The sequence below is a fragment of the Colletotrichum scovillei genome (genome assembly GCF_011075155.1).
Source record: "Colletotrichum scovillei strain TJNH1 chromosome Unknown Contig00001, whole genome shotgun sequence".
NCBI lineage: Eukaryota > Fungi > Ascomycota > Sordariomycetes > Glomerellales > Glomerellaceae > Colletotrichum > Colletotrichum scovillei.
This window is the reverse complement of record NW_023336259.1, coordinates 3,765,014-3,782,353: the sequence shown is the minus strand read 5'-3', so window position 1 is coordinate 3,782,353 and position 17,340 is coordinate 3,765,014. Positions and strand designations below refer to the sequence as shown.

The 17,340-nt window shown below is 52.8% G+C and overlaps 3 protein-coding genes across 3 annotated transcripts; 1 reads left to right on the top strand and 2 right to left on the bottom strand.

Moving 5' to 3' along the window:
* Nucleotides 1–801: 801 nt before the first annotated feature.
* HER10_EVM0012714 (calcineurin-like phosphoesterase) lies at nucleotides 802–2,341 on the bottom strand (the record flags this gene model as incomplete). Its single annotated transcript, XM_035482102.1, has 3 exons — nucleotides 802–1,748; nucleotides 1,847–1,907; nucleotides 2,162–2,341. The coding sequence occupies 3 exons, from the start codon at nucleotides 2,339–2,341 to the stop codon at nucleotides 802–804; spliced, it is 1,188 nt and encodes a 395-aa protein (XP_035339034.1).
* Nucleotides 2,342–5,715: 3,374 nt separating this feature from the next.
* On the top strand, nucleotides 5,716–9,078 carry HER10_EVM0002024 (uncharacterized protein). The gene is made up of 2 exons (XM_035471753.1): nucleotides 5,716–6,524; nucleotides 6,631–9,078. The coding sequence occupies exons 1-2, from the start codon at nucleotides 6,417–6,419 to the stop codon at nucleotides 8,167–8,169; spliced, it is 1,647 nt and encodes a 548-aa protein (XP_035338041.1). The 5' UTR covers nucleotides 5,716–6,416; the 3' UTR covers nucleotides 8,170–9,078.
* Nucleotides 9,079–14,794: 5,716 nt separating this feature from the next.
* On the bottom strand, nucleotides 14,795–16,634 carry HER10_EVM0004423 (uncharacterized protein). Its single transcript, XM_035474071.1, has one exon. The coding sequence runs from the start codon at nucleotides 16,459–16,461 to the stop codon at nucleotides 15,013–15,015; it is 1,449 nt and encodes a 482-aa protein (XP_035338269.1). The 5' UTR covers nucleotides 16,462–16,634; the 3' UTR covers nucleotides 14,795–15,012.
* Between the last annotated feature and the right edge of the window lie 706 nt (nucleotides 16,635–17,340).

Sequence of the window (17,340 nt, the reverse complement as noted above, 5' to 3'; positions counted from 1 at the left end):
CAATATAAGCACAAGACCCTAGATCTCGGTGATGATCGTTATTTCTTCACTGGCTTTCACTATGGAAGCCTCATTCCCGTCTCTCCATGCCCCCACTGTAGACGGACAAAGCGGTGGCGGTGGGTAACGGTTTCCAGATACATCCTCTGACTGAGACAAGCATAGAGCAAGTTCAGCCTCTTCGACTCTTAGTACCCTACCCCTAAGTCGCTATTATAGATGAGGAGTATGACATGCGGCTCATCTAGTCCTCCAACGCCTGACGAGGCGCCATCGTCCCCCGCCCAGTATGAGACATTCTTGGAAGAAACAGCCTGTATGCGAACTCGCGGCACACATGTCGAAAGAGGAAGGCGACGAGCGACGCGTCCACGTGCAAATATCCTTGAAGCACAGCCGAGTGATGGAGAGCTACATGTTAACTCGGTAAAGTCTGGTAAGTTATGGATTATACCGCGAATGATAGACGTCAAGGTCACCGAATAATGGCATAATAGAGTGTAACTGAGGGTTTGAGGCTATCAAGACCGAGGAGGCAGACGTTCATGGGCCTCATCTGTTCCGGATGCCTGTTGCCTCGCGTAATTCCCAATGTGGTAGCAGTTCACGCAGGCTACGTAGACCTGTGTCGAACGGGAACGCATGCCTTCACCGATATGCAAACATCATGCAGGCGCCTCGTCAATAACCAAAGCTGCCCCGCCGTCTGCCTCGTCGCCAATACAACGCTGGCATCACAGCCTCATTACTCATTCTCAAGCAAGGCATCTGCCCACCTGCCTCTGTGTTTCATTGAGGCCCTCAATCCGCATACACGAGCCGCGGCATCCCATCGCGATCCCACTCCCACAACGGCAAATCCAGGTCCACGACAACAGGCTTGTTGACCGTCTTGCCGCCGACGTGGGGATAACTCTTGGCCATGATGGCGCAGTTGACGACGCACGTCTCCCGCCGGCCAAGGCGTCCAGCGAGCGCGGCGACGTCGGTGCGGGGTGATGTCGGATCGCCGCCGAGGCCGTGGGTGCCGAGGCCCGGCTCTGCGGCGGATTCTGACGTCGTTCCGGGGGTAGACGGAGATGGACCGAGGGTTCTCCTGCCCGCAGCCTCGTCGGATGGGTTCCCCTCCGGATGTGATCCGTCGTTGCGGAGGGGGTTCCCGCCCTTGAGTGACAGATTCACTAGGGATTGCTTGTTCCCCTGACCCGGATCGCTCCAGCGCTCGACGCCTTCTTCTTTGAAAGCTGAACCGCCGCAGCCCAGATCCCAACGCACCCTCTCGACGCCGCGTCCTTCATGAACGTGTCCGCAGACAGCGAGCCGCGGACGGACGCGCCACAAGGCCCGTCTCAGGGCCTCGCATCCCGCTGCGCGCCGGGCGCGTGATTCGTCGCAGTGGGTGTGTGGCGGGGTATGCGTCACGACGACGTCTGCTTCGAGGGGGATATCATCCCATAGCGTGGGAAGATCACTCGCCGCGGCGGCGACGCTGCCGTGCTGAGGAGCGTCGTAGCCGAATGCCCAGAGGCCGTTGCGCAGTGAGTACGGAGAGGCAAAGACTGTGAAGGAGGTGTGTGGTCCTGAGGAGGAAGAGAGGCGGATTGTGGATGATTCATGGGCGAGGTAGGTTATTGAGGGGGAGTTTGTGAGGAGGGCTGCGCAGTCTTGGGGGGATTGCGGTGTCTGGTTGTGGAAGTGAGATCCGTGTTGAGAGTAGAAGTCTGCGTCTAGGGATATGTCATGGTTCCCTGGGCGGCCGTTTAGTGAGTATTCTGACGTGAAGGAGTAGAGCGTATACATCTGTTGAGGTGAAGAAGTTTGAGGGGAGGACCGACATTGTGCGTACCTGCGACGACGATTTTGGTCTCAAAGTCTGCTTTTTCGAGCCATTGGACTGCCTTGGATAACTGGCGATGGCGTCAGTTACACTGTCCAAATAAGGTACATGCAGAAGCAAGCGAACGCCACCGGCGAGTCCATATTTTGTTTATTCTGTTGCCACGATGAACCCAGATACTATAACAGAGTGGCTCATCTCTCCCCGAGCGCCTCCCACATGGCTCCCGAACGGGTAAGTACCTGTGTCGACAACTGGGAACTTCCTTCTTGTCTCTCCGATGTCTACATACACTTGAAGAAATGGCACGAATGGGGCACGTACCTCGGAATAGCTGCCCTGGTTGGTCAAGTCCCCCGCGTGGATCAGCACGTCGCCCTTTGGCAACTTGACGGTAGTGTTATGAGTGTCGGAGACGCAGACGAACCGGGTCCTCCGCAGGACCGGCTGGCGTTGCGCTCGCGGCTGCGGTTGCGGGTGGCCAGAGGTGCCGGTGTGGTCCATGATCCCGGCGATATTGGAGGGGCCAGTCATGGACCGGGGGCCGTGCTTGGGCGGGCTCTGAGAGGTGAGTAGCGGCCGGCAGATGATGGGGCCGATGGAGAGTTCGGACCGCGTGTCGTTGGTGTAATTCGAAATTCGAGAGACGAGGGTGCGGTGGTACCAGGGCAAATTAGGGGGAGGAGACGGCAATAAGGTTCTGGATGGGGATAAAGAGCCAATTTGTGCTGATGATGAAGGCCAAGGTATTCGTATTATCCGTATGTTTGTGATCTCAGGATATTCAAGGACAGTGTGAAGCGAGTATCTCTACGAATAGACACGTGAGAGGATAGGGGGCCAAGAAAGACGGATTGTCTTAATGAATCGGAATGAGGATGTTTGTGCGCAGTGCTTCACTTGAAACAGGCCGGGATAATTCATGAGGACGAAAAGGCAGCCCGGCACCGGATCGCGCAGGCCGTGCGTTCCGCCTTCCTCCAATCTGTGTATGTTGTAGCCCGGGATTCCTTCCAGTACCGTGGGTTTCCCAGAGCTTGAAAGCTGTTGCCTTGTAGATGATACGTTTCCTTGTGAATTGTTCCTCAGCGGCCAGATTCGTTCGGAAATTATCAGGGAAAGGGCGATCTGAGAATTCGGGGTCCCCTGCAGTTTCAAAGCCAAGGTGCAGAGGAGAAAGTGGCGAGAGATGAGGGCATGAGCCTGGTCGTTCTTCTAGAAGGAAAAATAGGGGAGGGTTTCAATGTGTGGAATGGATGAACGTCTGTTCGGTGTGGCCGCTCTGTGTCATTTCATGGATGACGGACCAAAGGTGAGATTGATGCCTCCAATGTTCGTAGTGAAGGTACGGAGTGCATCAAGTGTGCGTAATTGGTCGGAGACGTGGGAAATCATCGGGTGTGGGGCCGGTAAGGTACTTGGGTACCTCCCCATCTCGGTCATGCGAGATCCCAGGAGAAACGAAGCGCCGCCATTGGGTGTACCGGCGGTGAAGGGATCTCGTTGACTCGCATCCCCAATTGCACCCAGTTTGTGAGGTGAGGTCTGGTTGTGAATCCAGATAGGTAGGCTTGCTGCCGTAGAAGAAGAAAAGGGCAGCAGTCGGTATCATGCGAATGGTCAGATGGAGAGACAAAACGGTCTGCAAGCGAGGTCGAAAAAGAAAGTAAAGTTCCCGGAATGGGGGTTTGAAAACGTCAGGCGCATATACGAAAAGGAAGAGAATAGGTACCTACATCAGCCACCTTCTCTTCCTCTCGTGAGGATCTTGATACCTACCAATTCCAGTGGCGGGGGAAGAACTAAAGAGGCAGATAATTGAAAAATGACGTTCTCACTCTAGATTCCCCAAGGTAAAAATGAGTGAGAAATTGAAAAGCAAGAGGCACAGCACACAGACCGTTGAGATTCCTGGTTGGCGGCTTCTGGGATTGATTGCCTGGGCCAGGGCCGCCAGGAGGCGCAAATGACCAGTGCCGGGGTTCTTTGGCCTCGGGGGTCTAGAATGGTGCCGGCACAGTGCGCCTTCCTCCATGGTTAACTTACATAAGTAAATAGCCAGGGACGTTACCTTAGCATAAGTTTGCTCGCCTGAGGATTTGATTTTGTTCACGCACATATCCCCAAACACAATTCTGTCTGGGCTGGCATCAACAACTCCGAACAAACTCTTCTTCCAGAATGACGACGACGTGGATATAAATAAACAAACTCATCAAAAGTCCGATCTCGCTGACGGCCCGACGGGTACTGCGTATGGGTGACGTTGAATTTGGGTCCTGGTTAGCTGAGCTGATCTGGATGGGATGAGCCTGGATTGACAGATGACGATGTCTGGCTTATCACTTATGCTAAGCATATCCGCCATACCAAACATTGCAAGTGCCCGCGGCTGGCATTCCAACAGGGCCACCAACGGGACCAAACCCACGTTCCATTCCAAGCATTGCTGTGCAACACACACCGTTCCCGGCCGTTCGACCCATCGTTCTTCAACGGCCCCAACTCCACCGCAATTACGAGGAACTTACGGAGTACCGTGTTGGAAGATGAGGGGTCACCCTCCTTTTTCTTCTTTGCGTATGGAGTATCCTCACGTCGCTTGCGGCTCCGTAGTGGAAACCAGCCGTCAATATCGATTTTGACCACGGGAATAACCTCAGTATCTCAAATCAAGGGAGGACAGCAAGAGCCCAGCCCAGCTCAGCTCAAGAGTAAGCTGTCCGAGCGCAAGTGATGCACTGACAGCACTGCATCCCTTCCCTCCACCTGTATGGAGTCTGGGAGTATGCGCCTGCAGCCTGTCCGCCACTCACCTGTCGGTTTTGCAGCACCTTTGACGGTTTGACCTCCCGTCATGTCTCTCCCTCGCTCTGAACAACGCCGTGCCATTGACACCTTTCTTTGTCTGGTCTGCGATGCAGCGTCAGTGTCACACGAACAACATGTGGGCCGTTGCACGGGACCCTTCTAGGTACATGTCTGGAATCTCTGGATAGACGTCTGGCATTCGTCATTGGCCCTCTGGAGGCAGAGAGGCGCAGACGTCTTGCATTCGCGCGTTTGTCTGTCGGGAGGAAGAAACACACCGGTAACAAGCGCATGTAGCGGTCGTTGCTGGTCTTTGGCATTGTTGTCCAATGGGCAGCTGTACGCAGTAGGTAAGGTACCTTAGGTATGGTGAGCCAAGGTACGCAGTACTTCGTATACCGATTATGTAGGCAGCTGCTCGCCCCTCCTCCTTCCCCTCATCCACAAACTGTTTATCGAATGACGAGAGTGACATCTCTCTTGCTGACTACCTGATGCTTTCCGAGCCAGCCTCTCAGTCCGAGCATATCCGTGATTTTTTGCAGAAACATTTGGGGGAGCCCAAAGGTAAATGCACAGTTGGGACGAAGATTGCCAGATGCAACTCTACTCCCGGCAGCATATCTTGTTAATCTTATCCGTAATACGGTGCCAGTCTCCCCCCTCTCCCTCTTCTCATTCTAAACAGAAAAACCCCTCCAATATCTCACGGCCTGCATTGGGCCAGAACTCTTGTCTCCCTTTCTTATTCGCTGTCTTCAACCACTTCTTGTTCTTTTTTTTCTTCCTATCAGCGACCGCGGCTCCCCGAAAGAGGGAATCCCACGCCTTGCACATGTGGGTCTTTTCTCTCCTGGATTGCGCTGGGGTCTGACCAACCAACTTCCTCAGATGAGAAAAGGCTAGTCTATTTCCAAATTAGCGTCAAGAGACCAAAAAGTACGTACTGCTGCAGCTGGGGTGAACATCAAAATTCTGGCACTGCCTTGCGCACTGTGCTTTCTGTGTGCGACTGTGCGGCCTTCCTCCACTTCTCTCCTCTCCCATCCACTTCATTCACTCCCCCCCGTCTTTGTCCATTGTCTCGCTTTTGTGTCTCTCTTCCCTCTTGTTGCGTTGCTCTGCACTCCGGCACTGTGGAATCCACGCTGAGAGCGGCCACCAGCAGAGACAGAGAGACGAGACTGGACGCCATACACACCCAAACAGCTCTCGTCAAACCACCACTTCCTCCCACCACCGTACTCGCCGCTGCGAATGGCCTCCCGCTGAAAGGCCCTCTCCTCTATACTATTTCCCCCATTTCGATTCGACAGCCCTTTTACCACGTACCACCTTCGTTGTTCCTTCTCCCGACCCCGTCCTCCGGTCGCTACATCCCGCCTTGACGCTACTTCTACTCGCTTTCCTTTGTTTCGACACAGACTCAGGCGACCCTGACCCTGATCGTCCTGCCCAGACCTTTTTTTACCGTCGCGCTTCGTGAGCGCCTCCTAATAATCCGCTTTGCCGGAAGAGCTACCAACACCACGCTAGACGCAAAGCCGGCGACCCAATCCCAATCTCCCGCTCTCGTCCAACAGCGCCGCCAGCTCCAGCTTCACTTCTTCACTGCCATTGTTGCAGCACCACCATCCCATCTCGTCGTCCTTGGCCCGACACAAATCACGAGACCTGCCTTGCTGCTGGACCTGACGACAACCTCCTCTCAGTCCACATACACCCAGAGTCTGGAGGTTGCTGTCCCTCCAGCTCTCCGGACCACGCGATGGCCGCCATGTCCGCCGCGTCAGCGACGGCCAACACAATCACGCCCCCGAGCAGCAGCCACGGAAACGGAGGTGCATGGAACAACTACACAACAGCAGACACGGAGGTAAGACAGCTACAGTCGTGGCGACACGGCAATTCTGATGCAATTCTTTTTCCAATTGGCCTTGGCCAGGCTGCTTGCGAGTAAATATGCTGACAAGGTCTTGCAGAACCTTCAAAACAAGAGGTCTCTCGATAGAACCGATCAAAACAGCCGGCCACCCCTATCGCAAAACGGCAGCTCCGCCAACATTTACGAATACGGCTTCGAGCCTCTGCCTCCCCCACGGAAGAAGGCCTCCAACGACAACATATCTCTGACAAAAAGCACAAGATCATGGGACAGGACAAACCGTCGTGACCATGACACGTCGAAATCGGGCAACTTTGCGGACGATGTTTTCGGGGGGAAAATTGGGTCTGACGAGAATCGGTCGACAAACGACATACCCGTCTCTGACGACGACAAGTGGATTCACCGGGACAAGCTGGCCAAGATTGAGAGTCAAGAGCTCCAGGCTGCAGGTATTGTCTTGCCGAGGGCGCGTGCGAGTAGCAAACCGCGCAGAGGCCGTAGTGAGGAGAAGCTTAACGGGAGCTCCAGGAGGACCACATCCGCCCCGCCTGACGACGAAATACCTCTGCCGAGATCTAGGAAAAGCTCAATTTCGCCGGAAAGCAGAGTCCCTGAAGAGACTTTGCCGGACATGGATTTGCCTAGCTGGGATCTTCGGCGGCCCGAGGAAATCGCTGTCGAAGGAGATGACGCCTACTGGACTTCCATTAGTGACAAGAACAAGAGCGGCTCCAAGATTCCTGTCGCCAAGGCTAGCCCCGCCCCCATACCCGAGTATTACTTGGAGAGGAATGCGCCCTCTGGACGAAGACGAAGCGGCGGCAGCGAGCTCGAGACGATAGCCTACCCGAAACCGAGGCCGAGGAGCGGTAGCGCCAACACGCTCGGCGCGACGTCAACGTTAGCACCCGCAAAGCGCAACAACACCGACATCTCTCCCCGGAAAGGCAGCGGCACCTCCAGCACCACCAGGAAGACCTCGACTCAGATCAAGGCTGGTGGAAAGACTAAGACACGTGGTGGCAAGGATTCTACGAGCAGTATATCTGGGAACAGACCGACAACGCGATCTGGAGACCTGTCTCCCGGTGTCAAGAAGCCAGAGGGCGACCCGCCATGGATGGTCGGGTCCTACCGTCCTGACCCTCGTCTGCCGCCTGATCAACAACTACTCCCGACGGTCGCCAAGCGTCTGCAGCAGGAGCAATGGGAACGGGAGGGCAAATACGGAAGCATCTACGACAAGGAGTTCCGTCCACTCACGGCAGACGGTCTTCTCAAGCCACCGGAAGCTGGATCAAGCACTACACCCCCCGAAGAAGAGAAGCAGGAGCAAGACGAGTGGCCGCTCAGAGGTGACGCTCCCAAAAGCCCCACGGCGCAGAGCCCCACGTCGCCGAGCATCAAGCAGACCAACTCGTACTCGACCATGCCCAAAATCTCCGATAAACCCCAGACTAGCCCGCTGCCGAGCCCTCGTGGCCCACTGAGCCCGACCATGCAACCCCAGCAGCCCGCCGAGACCCAGACCGTCGTCCGCGTACCCGAACAACCTTCCGCTGCGGCCAACATGTCCATGGGCGGCGAAAAGAAGAAGAAGAGCGGAGGCTGCGGCTGCTGTCTCGTCATGTGAGCGGTGGCTACCATGTAACCAGCCTCACTCGACTTTGCCATCCACCCCCGTATATCCCGTGCTTGCATCACACCAACATACCCCCTTTTCAACCGCGAGGCGAGCCTCCAACGACGTTATGAGTCTCTTAATTCCATTCACAGCATCGGCCGATCAATTAGATGTATTTATCGAAATATTCCCACCAGGCAACTGCATTGTCTTTCGGAGACAATGCACTTGAGAGCAGCACCGCGGTCCAAGTTTTTCTTTGTTACCCTACCGAGCGTCCTCCAGCAGCTTCGCCACTCAGCGACAACCGTATCCCCGATCCGACGTGTGCGCGTCACCTGATAGTTATGGAGGTTCTGTGGAAGACGCGCCAAGTGACGGGGATTTTGTGTTTTAGAAGCTGTACTGCGAACCAGAACGGAGAGGAGCTTGTTTATTGAACATCCAAACATTCATGGACTGTGTTCCGGCAGAGCCGTGGTTCACATCCCAAAAATCGAAAGGCAGTTGAGGAGGCCGGGGTGTCTTATCCTCCCTCAAGACTTGCCCCAATATCATTCCCCCCGGTTATCAAAAATGTATAATCGTTAGCGATTGCACCCAGAAAAATTGTCAACTTTTTTGAACATCCATATATACTTGCTCCTTGTTTTTTTCTTCTCTGCGCAATGTGTTTTCTTCTTTCCATGTCGCCAGGCGTTTTTCACTGTTGACTTTTCTCCATGCCTGGCGTTTGCTTCTTCTTGGGGGAGTTTGGGCATTCGTGTTTGTTGGTAGCTGTGTTGAGGTTGAATATCTTGACGGGCGAGAGAGCGGGACGAGTGAGAAGAGACGGGGGTCTTCGTGGCTGAGGGGTTTTGATGGGGGAAAAGGCAATGCGAGCCGTGGCTGAGAAGCTCGTGTTGCGATGGAGGTGGTTGAGGGTTGGGCGGATTCCGAGTAGGGAGACGGAGGTTGAATTGAGGGGGGAACAGTTGGGGGGAAGGAGAGGGGAGAAGGAGGCGTAGGCCAGGCACCGGTGCGGATTTATATATAATTGATACCCCAATCCACGTTCCGCCGGTGGCCGAGGCGCGGTTGAAGGGGGGGGAGATGAGAGGGGTGTTTTGCTGAGTTTGAGTTTGAGCTGGTGGTGTTGGGCGTGGTGTTCTAGAGAGGGGGAGAGGTGCGAAGTAAGGAGGGAGGGGGGCGTACTTCAAAATCAAGCCTTTTTCATACATATTGATCTTCGCGGTATCAGCGCCATTTCATGGGTTCCTGCTATCGCCCACAGTGACATATCGGGACTCTTATAAGAGAAGGAGGAGGGAGGGCGGGGGATAATAACTCAAGCCTCTGATTGGGTTTGGCCAGCGCGCTTCTTGATTGAAGCCACTCTTGACTTCATTCAGGTATCTGTTTTCAGTTTAATCAGCCTGATCATCTGCGCAGACATAGCTTTAGCGCCTGCTGTGTTCGTCAGGGGATGTAGTTGAGGGTCAATATGTAGCCTTTCTAGAAGACAGGAGGTAGATGGGATGTATGGTGAAGATCTAGGTGTGACTATCTTGGAATTTGAAGCGTTTTGCCGAAATTATTATGTATGTGATCATGGTAAACTTGCCGTGGTGCTTACTTACCTTGTTGTAGACGCCTTGTCAACCCTAGAATGGTGCCTTCCTCTCGAGAAGACTCATTACCGAATTCAGACCTTGAACTGAGTCTTTGAGGCGTATAAAAAGGACACCCCTCTGCGCTGGTTTGCTAGGATTCTTTTCTTGAGCAGAGAAGCTGCAGCTTCTTCCATTTTGAGGAAGCAACATGAAGCAACTACTCAGCTGAAGCTTAGAGTTTATGGCAGATGGTCTGTTTCGATCCCATACCGCGGCGAAGTTTCCCTCGCGGGGGCAAAGTGGAAAGAGGCGGAGATATCGTGCTGCTTCTTGTTCTTGATGGGCCGCCCTTTCGGTGGTTTCATAGCGGAATACACAGAGGGCGACGAGGCGTGGTTGCTCTGGGCTTGTTCCTATCAAGTAGTTCGTAGTTGCTACTGATACAAGTGAGCTTATGCAACGCCGTCAACGCTCAAGCGAGTTGGCTGAGTACCTGCGTGACAACGCAATGGCCATTCTTTTGGCGGATTCCGATGCCCCTGAATTTTTAGAGCCTGAAACTTATCAGAGAACCTTCTTTATAGGGAAATGTAGTTACGCGGAGAGTATTGAAGCAGGAAAGGGAAGAGGGGTCGTTTGAATTCTCTTATGTCTTCAGACGGCGATACACGTTCAGTATGCATGAAAAATTGATCATCGGTTATGATGGCGGACCTGGTCTTTGGTCATTACCGTAACTTGCACCAAGTGATTGCTAGCAGCGGCACAGCCGTCTTCTCAGGGCGGTGCCGCCCGCCTAGCACCACTTCGTCAATGGTCTTGGTTATATGCTACAGCCGACTGTTCAGCCCTTCAACAGCTGCCTCGACAATCTCAGGATTCTAAAGTCTGGCATGGCGCAGGCCAGAAGGTTGAAAAAGTACGGCAGCGTGACCTTAGGTAGCTCTCACCTCAACGGCATTACCATCGTAGCCGAGTTGATAATTACTATAGGCCGCACTTGGCATCGCAGCACCCAGATTTCTGCCCGTTCCAAAAGCGAAAATCAGCCTTGATCGTAAATCACGCCATATCCGATGCCGTTCTTCAAATTGTACCTATACTAACAATGGCCGTCACGCGTAAGCGGGGGTTACACCTGGCTTCAGCCTTCAGAGACCCATCAGCCGAATACCACTCTCAATCTTCACAGATGAAATACCGGCCACCGCTGAATACCCGCTGAGCGATCAAGCTTTCCGCAAGCCTTTGTTTAGTCATGCTCCTCATTTCCCTCTAGAAAACGCTGACCACCCTAACTTCTACCCCTGAGTGCAATCCGACTCCTTGGAAGCACCTTCTGCAACGCAGGACACGCCGCATGCCGTCTCCTGTGAGGGAGTCTGACCCGTCTCATCCTCGGCGATTACAATCTGGTTCCCTATGAGCTGAACCTGAACCCCTTTCGCGAGCTTTTTCAAGGCATCGACAGGCTGAAGACCTCCACCCGCCGCAGTGTGGCAGTCTGGACCGAGAGCGACAAGAGTGCCCAACGATGAGCTCTTGAGGTCTCTATACTGAGAGTCCGAGCCTCCCGTATAGTAAATGATAGTAATGACGAGGAACACCGTCGAAACCGCGATCTCGGCTGCGAGTAACATCACCCAAGGCCACCTAATATTGACGTATGTGACCATTGTTGTTGCCTGTCCGGGAACGTTGAACACGCCTTTCGTCCATTGATTGTAAGGCCGATTCATTCGAAATCTGCTTCCCAGATTAGCTGCCGCATGATACATGAAGCAAGCGGGAAGCAACCACGTCTAGACTTACGAAGCAGACATTAGGGTCGCAGCATTTTTGTATATGTTCTCGAGGCAAAGTTTTCGACGCTCAGGGGTTGGTATGATGAATTGTGAGAACAGCAGTGAGTGAAGCGTATCTATAAATCCCGAACCTTTGATCCGGACTGGAAGAAGTGTTTTGATAGTAGGATGCATGACCAAAAATGCAAAACCTGTGAAGTAGCTCATCGTATATAGGGAGATCGCTTCCATTGCTTGATAATTTGCGCTGAACTCTTTAGTTTCATTTCGGAAATGCTTGGCTGGAAGAGATCTACTTCCTGTCGGACTTTTGAGACTTAAAACTTCATTCCAACGGTTCGGCTTCGCATTACATGCAATTGGGTCGTCGTCAAGCAATGATGGACAATCCATATCGAGAAATGTTTGGTCGTCTTCGCCAACAGGCTTGGTGAATTCGTCCTCAAAGAGGGTAAGTTCCCTACCCAGCTGAACTGTAGTGGTATAAGATTGCACACACAAATGGAACAGAATTTCGACAGCCTCATGCTCAATACTGTGAACGTGATCATGCGCCTCCGTCATTGACATAAACAGATTTTTCTGAGACTCCCACCAGGTCTTGTCTGACTCAGTCAGTATCGGCGTAGTGTAAATCAGAAAGAATGATGCGATTCTTGCTCGAAGTACAGCTGGTCTGTGTTGGAATGCAATCGTGTGGTTACCGTTCAGCATGCTTGTGAACAATGCAAACTTGCTTTGGTGGTCGAATGTAAAGCCACCAGGAAGCGAAAGCTTCCACACGCTGCTGTTTGGCAGGAGCAGGTTGCCTAATACAGGCGTCTCTGTCATGCTTCCGTCTGCGAACCTCTCAACTTTCAGTGAAGACGTTATGTTCGCCATCTTTACACAGATACCAAGTGATTGATATTGATCAAACGTGCAGTTGCTTGTTGAACAAAACGTTGCGTTGGTGTCGATGGCGGCATATGGTAATGGTTTCTCAAACTTCTCATAGTCTTGAAAGGAAGTTTGGTAGATAGCGAAACGGATTGCTGCACCGAGGTTGTCCCTGGTTGACATGAGGTCTCGGACGACTAGCGTGGTAGCCTGGCTTTCTGTTGCTTCTTTTGCGACAGGGACTTCTTTCAACGAGTACTTGATAGATAACTGTGTAATTGGCGATGTCAGAGCACTGATAGCGGTGAGGAGGGCTCCCAGAACCACAAAATGCCGGAATCGGAATCGCCAAAGGAGTATCAAGGAGCCCCAAGCTCCTCGGCTTGCTTGATCTATCACTTCGAAGTCGTAGAGAGGTCGAGATACACCATTTTTGCTGAACCAAGCCCATTGTGACTGGCTGATGCAGGTGCAGACAGGTACCATGAAGGCCGCCTTGGCTAGGGTGGTGAATAAAGCAAGGAACGAGTTCAGTGTAGCCCCAAGCGGCCAGTCCGGTTGCTCTTGCGAATCATATCTGAGAAGGACGAAAATGATGACTTTGTGTCTTGAAATCAGCAGTCGGAACTTACCAAGGGGCACTGATACTTACCGGCCAAGAGAAGCGTACTAACTGCAATGCAAGACATCTCGAGAGCCCATATTTTCCAAGTCGGCTTCAAGACCTCGGAAGTTCTCTTGATTTCATCAAGCCTTTCGGCACTAGCACTCGTAGGCTGCGGGCTCTCGTAAGGCTCCTCTGGAGTCTGTTGAGCACTAGTGTAAGTGGTGATACTGATTGGTTTTCTTCGGATTCCCGCGCCTAGAATCGAGAGACTGTCATTTTGGTGCGAGTTAAGATTGATGCTGCGAGTTTCTTGAGACGAGACTGGGCTTGTCTCGCTCGCCATGATCTCGGCTTCAGGATTCAACATTGTAGATTCATGAGTCTCGGTGGCAGCGGTCGGATGAGGTGTTGCAGGCGGAGTTCCCAGACGAGGCGATGCGGACCGCTTCACCTCACTTGCGCTCTCCGGAGAGCACTGATTAGAGGAGACCATCGGAACTGGCTGCTGAAGATGAGCGTCCGGAGACATAGCTTGGGATTGTTCTTCGTTGGCCTGCATGGCTGATGAGAACGTAAGATGCGGGGCAATGAATCGTGCTTCAGCTGGAAGAGAGAAGCAGCTTGCGAATCACAGCTCTGCGCGAATACAGGCTCTTAAATGTTCATGGTGGGCTTAACTTCGAGCCTGAAGAGTATGGGGGATCGTGACATTCGGGATTCCAAGTGAGTGCATAGATCACCTCCATCAGTATCCCACTCTTCTAGTCAGTAGACGTAAGCCCGGCTCATTTGATGTAGTTCGTGCGCTGCCAACACGGCTATTCGGTGACACCGACCCCAGCTTATGGTAGTGCCAGTCTCAAGATGCCTCTGTGACAAGGCAGAATATCTTCTTGGCGTAAAGTCATTGGTGGTGGTGGCATATGGTTACATTCGACCTGATCTGTGTTACTACTACATATTGTAGTTCTGCAGGCTTGCGCACCACTTCGGCTCGCTTACTTTGACCGTTAACGTCTTCTAAGCCGAGTCAGTGTTCCGTTCAACAAGACGCGTTCACGTACGGATACCTAGGCTCGCACCCATTCTATCATACACATTGAGCAAAGTATCTGTCGCTACGGCCATCAAGGCCACCTTGTCTTGCAATCCCCAAACTGGGGTAGTATAGTCACAGACCAAGAGAATTGCATAGACCACAGTATTGCGACTTCATTACATTTGGTAAAAAGAACTTGAATGGACTCTTATAAACGCGACGAACTAGAGAGGCACCTCTGATCGAGTAAAAACATAGCAAGACGCTGGTAGGCTAGATGATACAATACGGGGCTACGAACAGATAAGAGATCGCCTTTCCAATGTTCACTGATTGGCGAGCTTGGCTTGAAATTGCAGCTCCTGACGAACCTGAAATGTTACAGGGCATAGCTATTAGGCAACGAGTCAAAAATTAAACTTCTCATTTGGATAGGAACATCACACCTGATGTATTCGAACAAAAGCCCTCGATAGTGTATACTCAGTGCAGTAGACTGAACACAAAATTGCCTGAGACAGGTGTACTATGCAGACTATTCCCCAGGACCACCATTGCCTTCTACGAAAGGCACTGCTCCACCTCCTGACCTGAAAGATTTATGTGTATGTATCCAACGATCTAAAGCCTTCGACGGTGATGAAGGCGTGTGAGTAAGCAGTACCGGTCAAATAATCAAATGACGGCACACGGGAATAGGGATATCAAGTAAGCTGGATATCGAATTGTATTAGGTGGCTCTCTGTGCGACATACCCCGGCTAGCTCAACTTCTCCGCCGCTGTCAGCAAGCTCTCTCATTCTGCGGTACAAGTATCCTTTTTCATGAGCCCAGTCAATAAAGCCCATGCCGTCCCGAGTGTACAAAAGAAATCCTTAACAAGTAATTGGCTCGTAAACATGGTCGAATCCCCAGATACAAGTTCTAAGCTCACTCCTTCTGGTTCAAAATGGAAGCATGCAACACGATGGGACTTGTCTGAATAAGCGTACCAACAGTAACATGCGGCCAGCGGAGCGTTGCAAAGTCCAGCGCGACGTTCTGCGTGTACTGGAGCTGGGTGTACTCCACGGTCACCGTCTTTGCCTGCGGGATCGGGAAGTGGACCTCAAAGACGGGCACCTCCTCACCCTCGCGGAGGGGCAGCGGAGAGAAGTGCTTGCACCGCTGGTGCTCCGAGGGTCCCTTCCACGGCTCAAGGTGGATCTTTGTGCGGACGGTGGATATCCAGTACTGGGCTTCCATGCCAGTGGCGTTTGCGTTGGCGCGGCGGGGGAGTTCGAGGGCTTGTTCGCCGTCGCCGACGAGGAAGCCGATGTTGGAGGTGCCGCCGCCGAGGTTGGTTCCCTCGGGCTTGGTTGTGATCTTGTAGGATGTGTTCTCGATGATATCTTTACCCTTGTTGGCCAGCTCCAGGACGCTGTTGGGGTCCTTGACCATTTCTTTGGTGATTGTACGGGCTTGCAAGAACGGATGGAGGTCTTGGGGGAGGCGGAAGGTGGCAGGGTCTTCTACGTCTTGACTAGGGAAATGGATTTGGTCGCCGTTATCGAGCCTGGTAGGAGTGATGTCGACTTTGGGGATGATTGGTTTCCCACGGCTGAAGGATGGCTCTGAGAAGCACTGGGCATTGATAGTGGTGCCGTGCGGGATGGAAGCCATGCGAGCAAGAGAGGTCTTGAGGTTGGGGATAGTGGTCGCGGGAACGTGCATCCAGAGACCGGGCTCGAAGTGGATGACGGGAGGTTTCGTCTTCGCCTCTGTGATATCATGAATGGTCTGCGTGTAAGGAACGCCGTTCAATTCAATGTCTTCCTGCTCCATCAGTCCACGGTTGGGAACATCTCCGAGACCGGGAGCGAACACTTGAGTCTCATGCGTGATGTTGAGTTGGAGGATGTTGTCCGGGATGAAGGGCGGCTTCAACACGGGAGTGACGTGCAATACAGTAGGAGAGGTGGTGCTGTGAGGGCGGAAGATAGTGTTGAAGCCCCTGCCGGTGAAGGTGCGGTTCTCCAGCTTCTTCAAGATTCCCAACGGCGGGGCTGGTGCTGCTGGCGTTACTTGTTGAGTGATGTTGGCATGGGTCGTATCCGGAGTGCCGTTGTTGTGGGCGTTGGCGAGGTACGGGCAGCCGCCACGGCCGTTGGAGTTGTGGTCGCTTTGTGGCTGGAGGACGGTGGCTCCGAAGGAGTTGGCCTCTGGGACGCTAATTGAGGCGGAGGTAGTGATTGGGAGACCCATGACTGCAAATTTGCTTTGGAATGCTTGGTTCTTTGAAGTAATGGATGAAGGTGAGCTATGTGGTGAGATGGACGAGAGATGATGATGAGAAGAATAGATCTTTAAGTAGTTTTTCCCCGAAACTATCGATGGCATCTAAATGAAGGTAAATGGAAGCACAAGTTACACGAGCAATAGATAGGCAGAATTCCGCAAGCGCAGATACGAGCTGACTGTTGATGGCTTCAGTTGGAGAGCTGAAGTGTGAATAAGACACGTCGAACGCCACAGCCTGTAAGCTCGAAAGTATCATCTGAGTGGCATCAGCCGTATTCGAAGCTGACCGTGAGGCGTTCTTTGCTTCCGCTTCTCTGCTTTTGTAAGTTGTGTGGCACTCCAATCCGCTCGCCGCCTTCATACCGGCAAACAAAGATGAGACGCTATAGCCTATCTCTTCACTGTAAGGTCCAGCAGGGATCGTACGCCACCTTCTAGGCAGTAAGGGTCCTACAGACCCTATTGTGCGAATACTGCATCGATACTAGAAAAGACGATTGAGAGTTTCCGGGTGTCTCATATGCTGCTCTAGGCCTTAGGAGGTTGCGGCTGAAGCTTAGCGGGCACGCGCCGGTCCGCTTCCGGAACGTTGAAGCCTGCAACCAAGCCGCATCGGCAGTTTGAGAAATGAAGTACCTGGATCTCTCGTGGTGGAATTCCTGCTCGTGCGAAGCCAAGGTCCCTTGGATTCCTCGCTGGAGATCCCGGCTGGTGCTCTTGAGTCACAATGGCAAATACTGGCTTTTAGGGGTAAGTACGTCGCACAATACTTACGTTCACCAGGGACTGAGATCACGGGATTAGTCGAAGGAGTCTTACATGCAGGTACAACTTATAGCCTACTTCAATCTAGCACATGTGCGTCTCCGAGGGGACCCCCAATCACATCTCCTCCCCCTCATCAGCTGGAATCTAAATGTCTCTGGCTTTTGGAAATCCTACAAGTCTGATTGGCCATAGTCCGCATGCCACCTTTCC

What these genes read in the sequence shown, in the direction of transcription:
- HER10_EVM0002024 (XM_035471753.1), top strand. Translation starts at nt 6,417, where the DNA reads ATGGCCGCCATGTCCGCCGCGTCAGCGACGGCCAACACAATCACGCCC. An exon ending in ACACAACAGCAGACACGGAG is followed by an intron (nt 6,525 to 6,630) that starts GTAAGACAGCTA and finishes AAGGTCTTGCAG; the next exon opens with AACCTTCAAAACAAGAGGTC.
- HER10_EVM0004423 (XM_035474071.1), bottom strand. Translation starts at nt 16,461, where the DNA reads ATGCCATCGATAGTTTCGGGGAAAAACTACTTAAAGATCTATTCTTCT.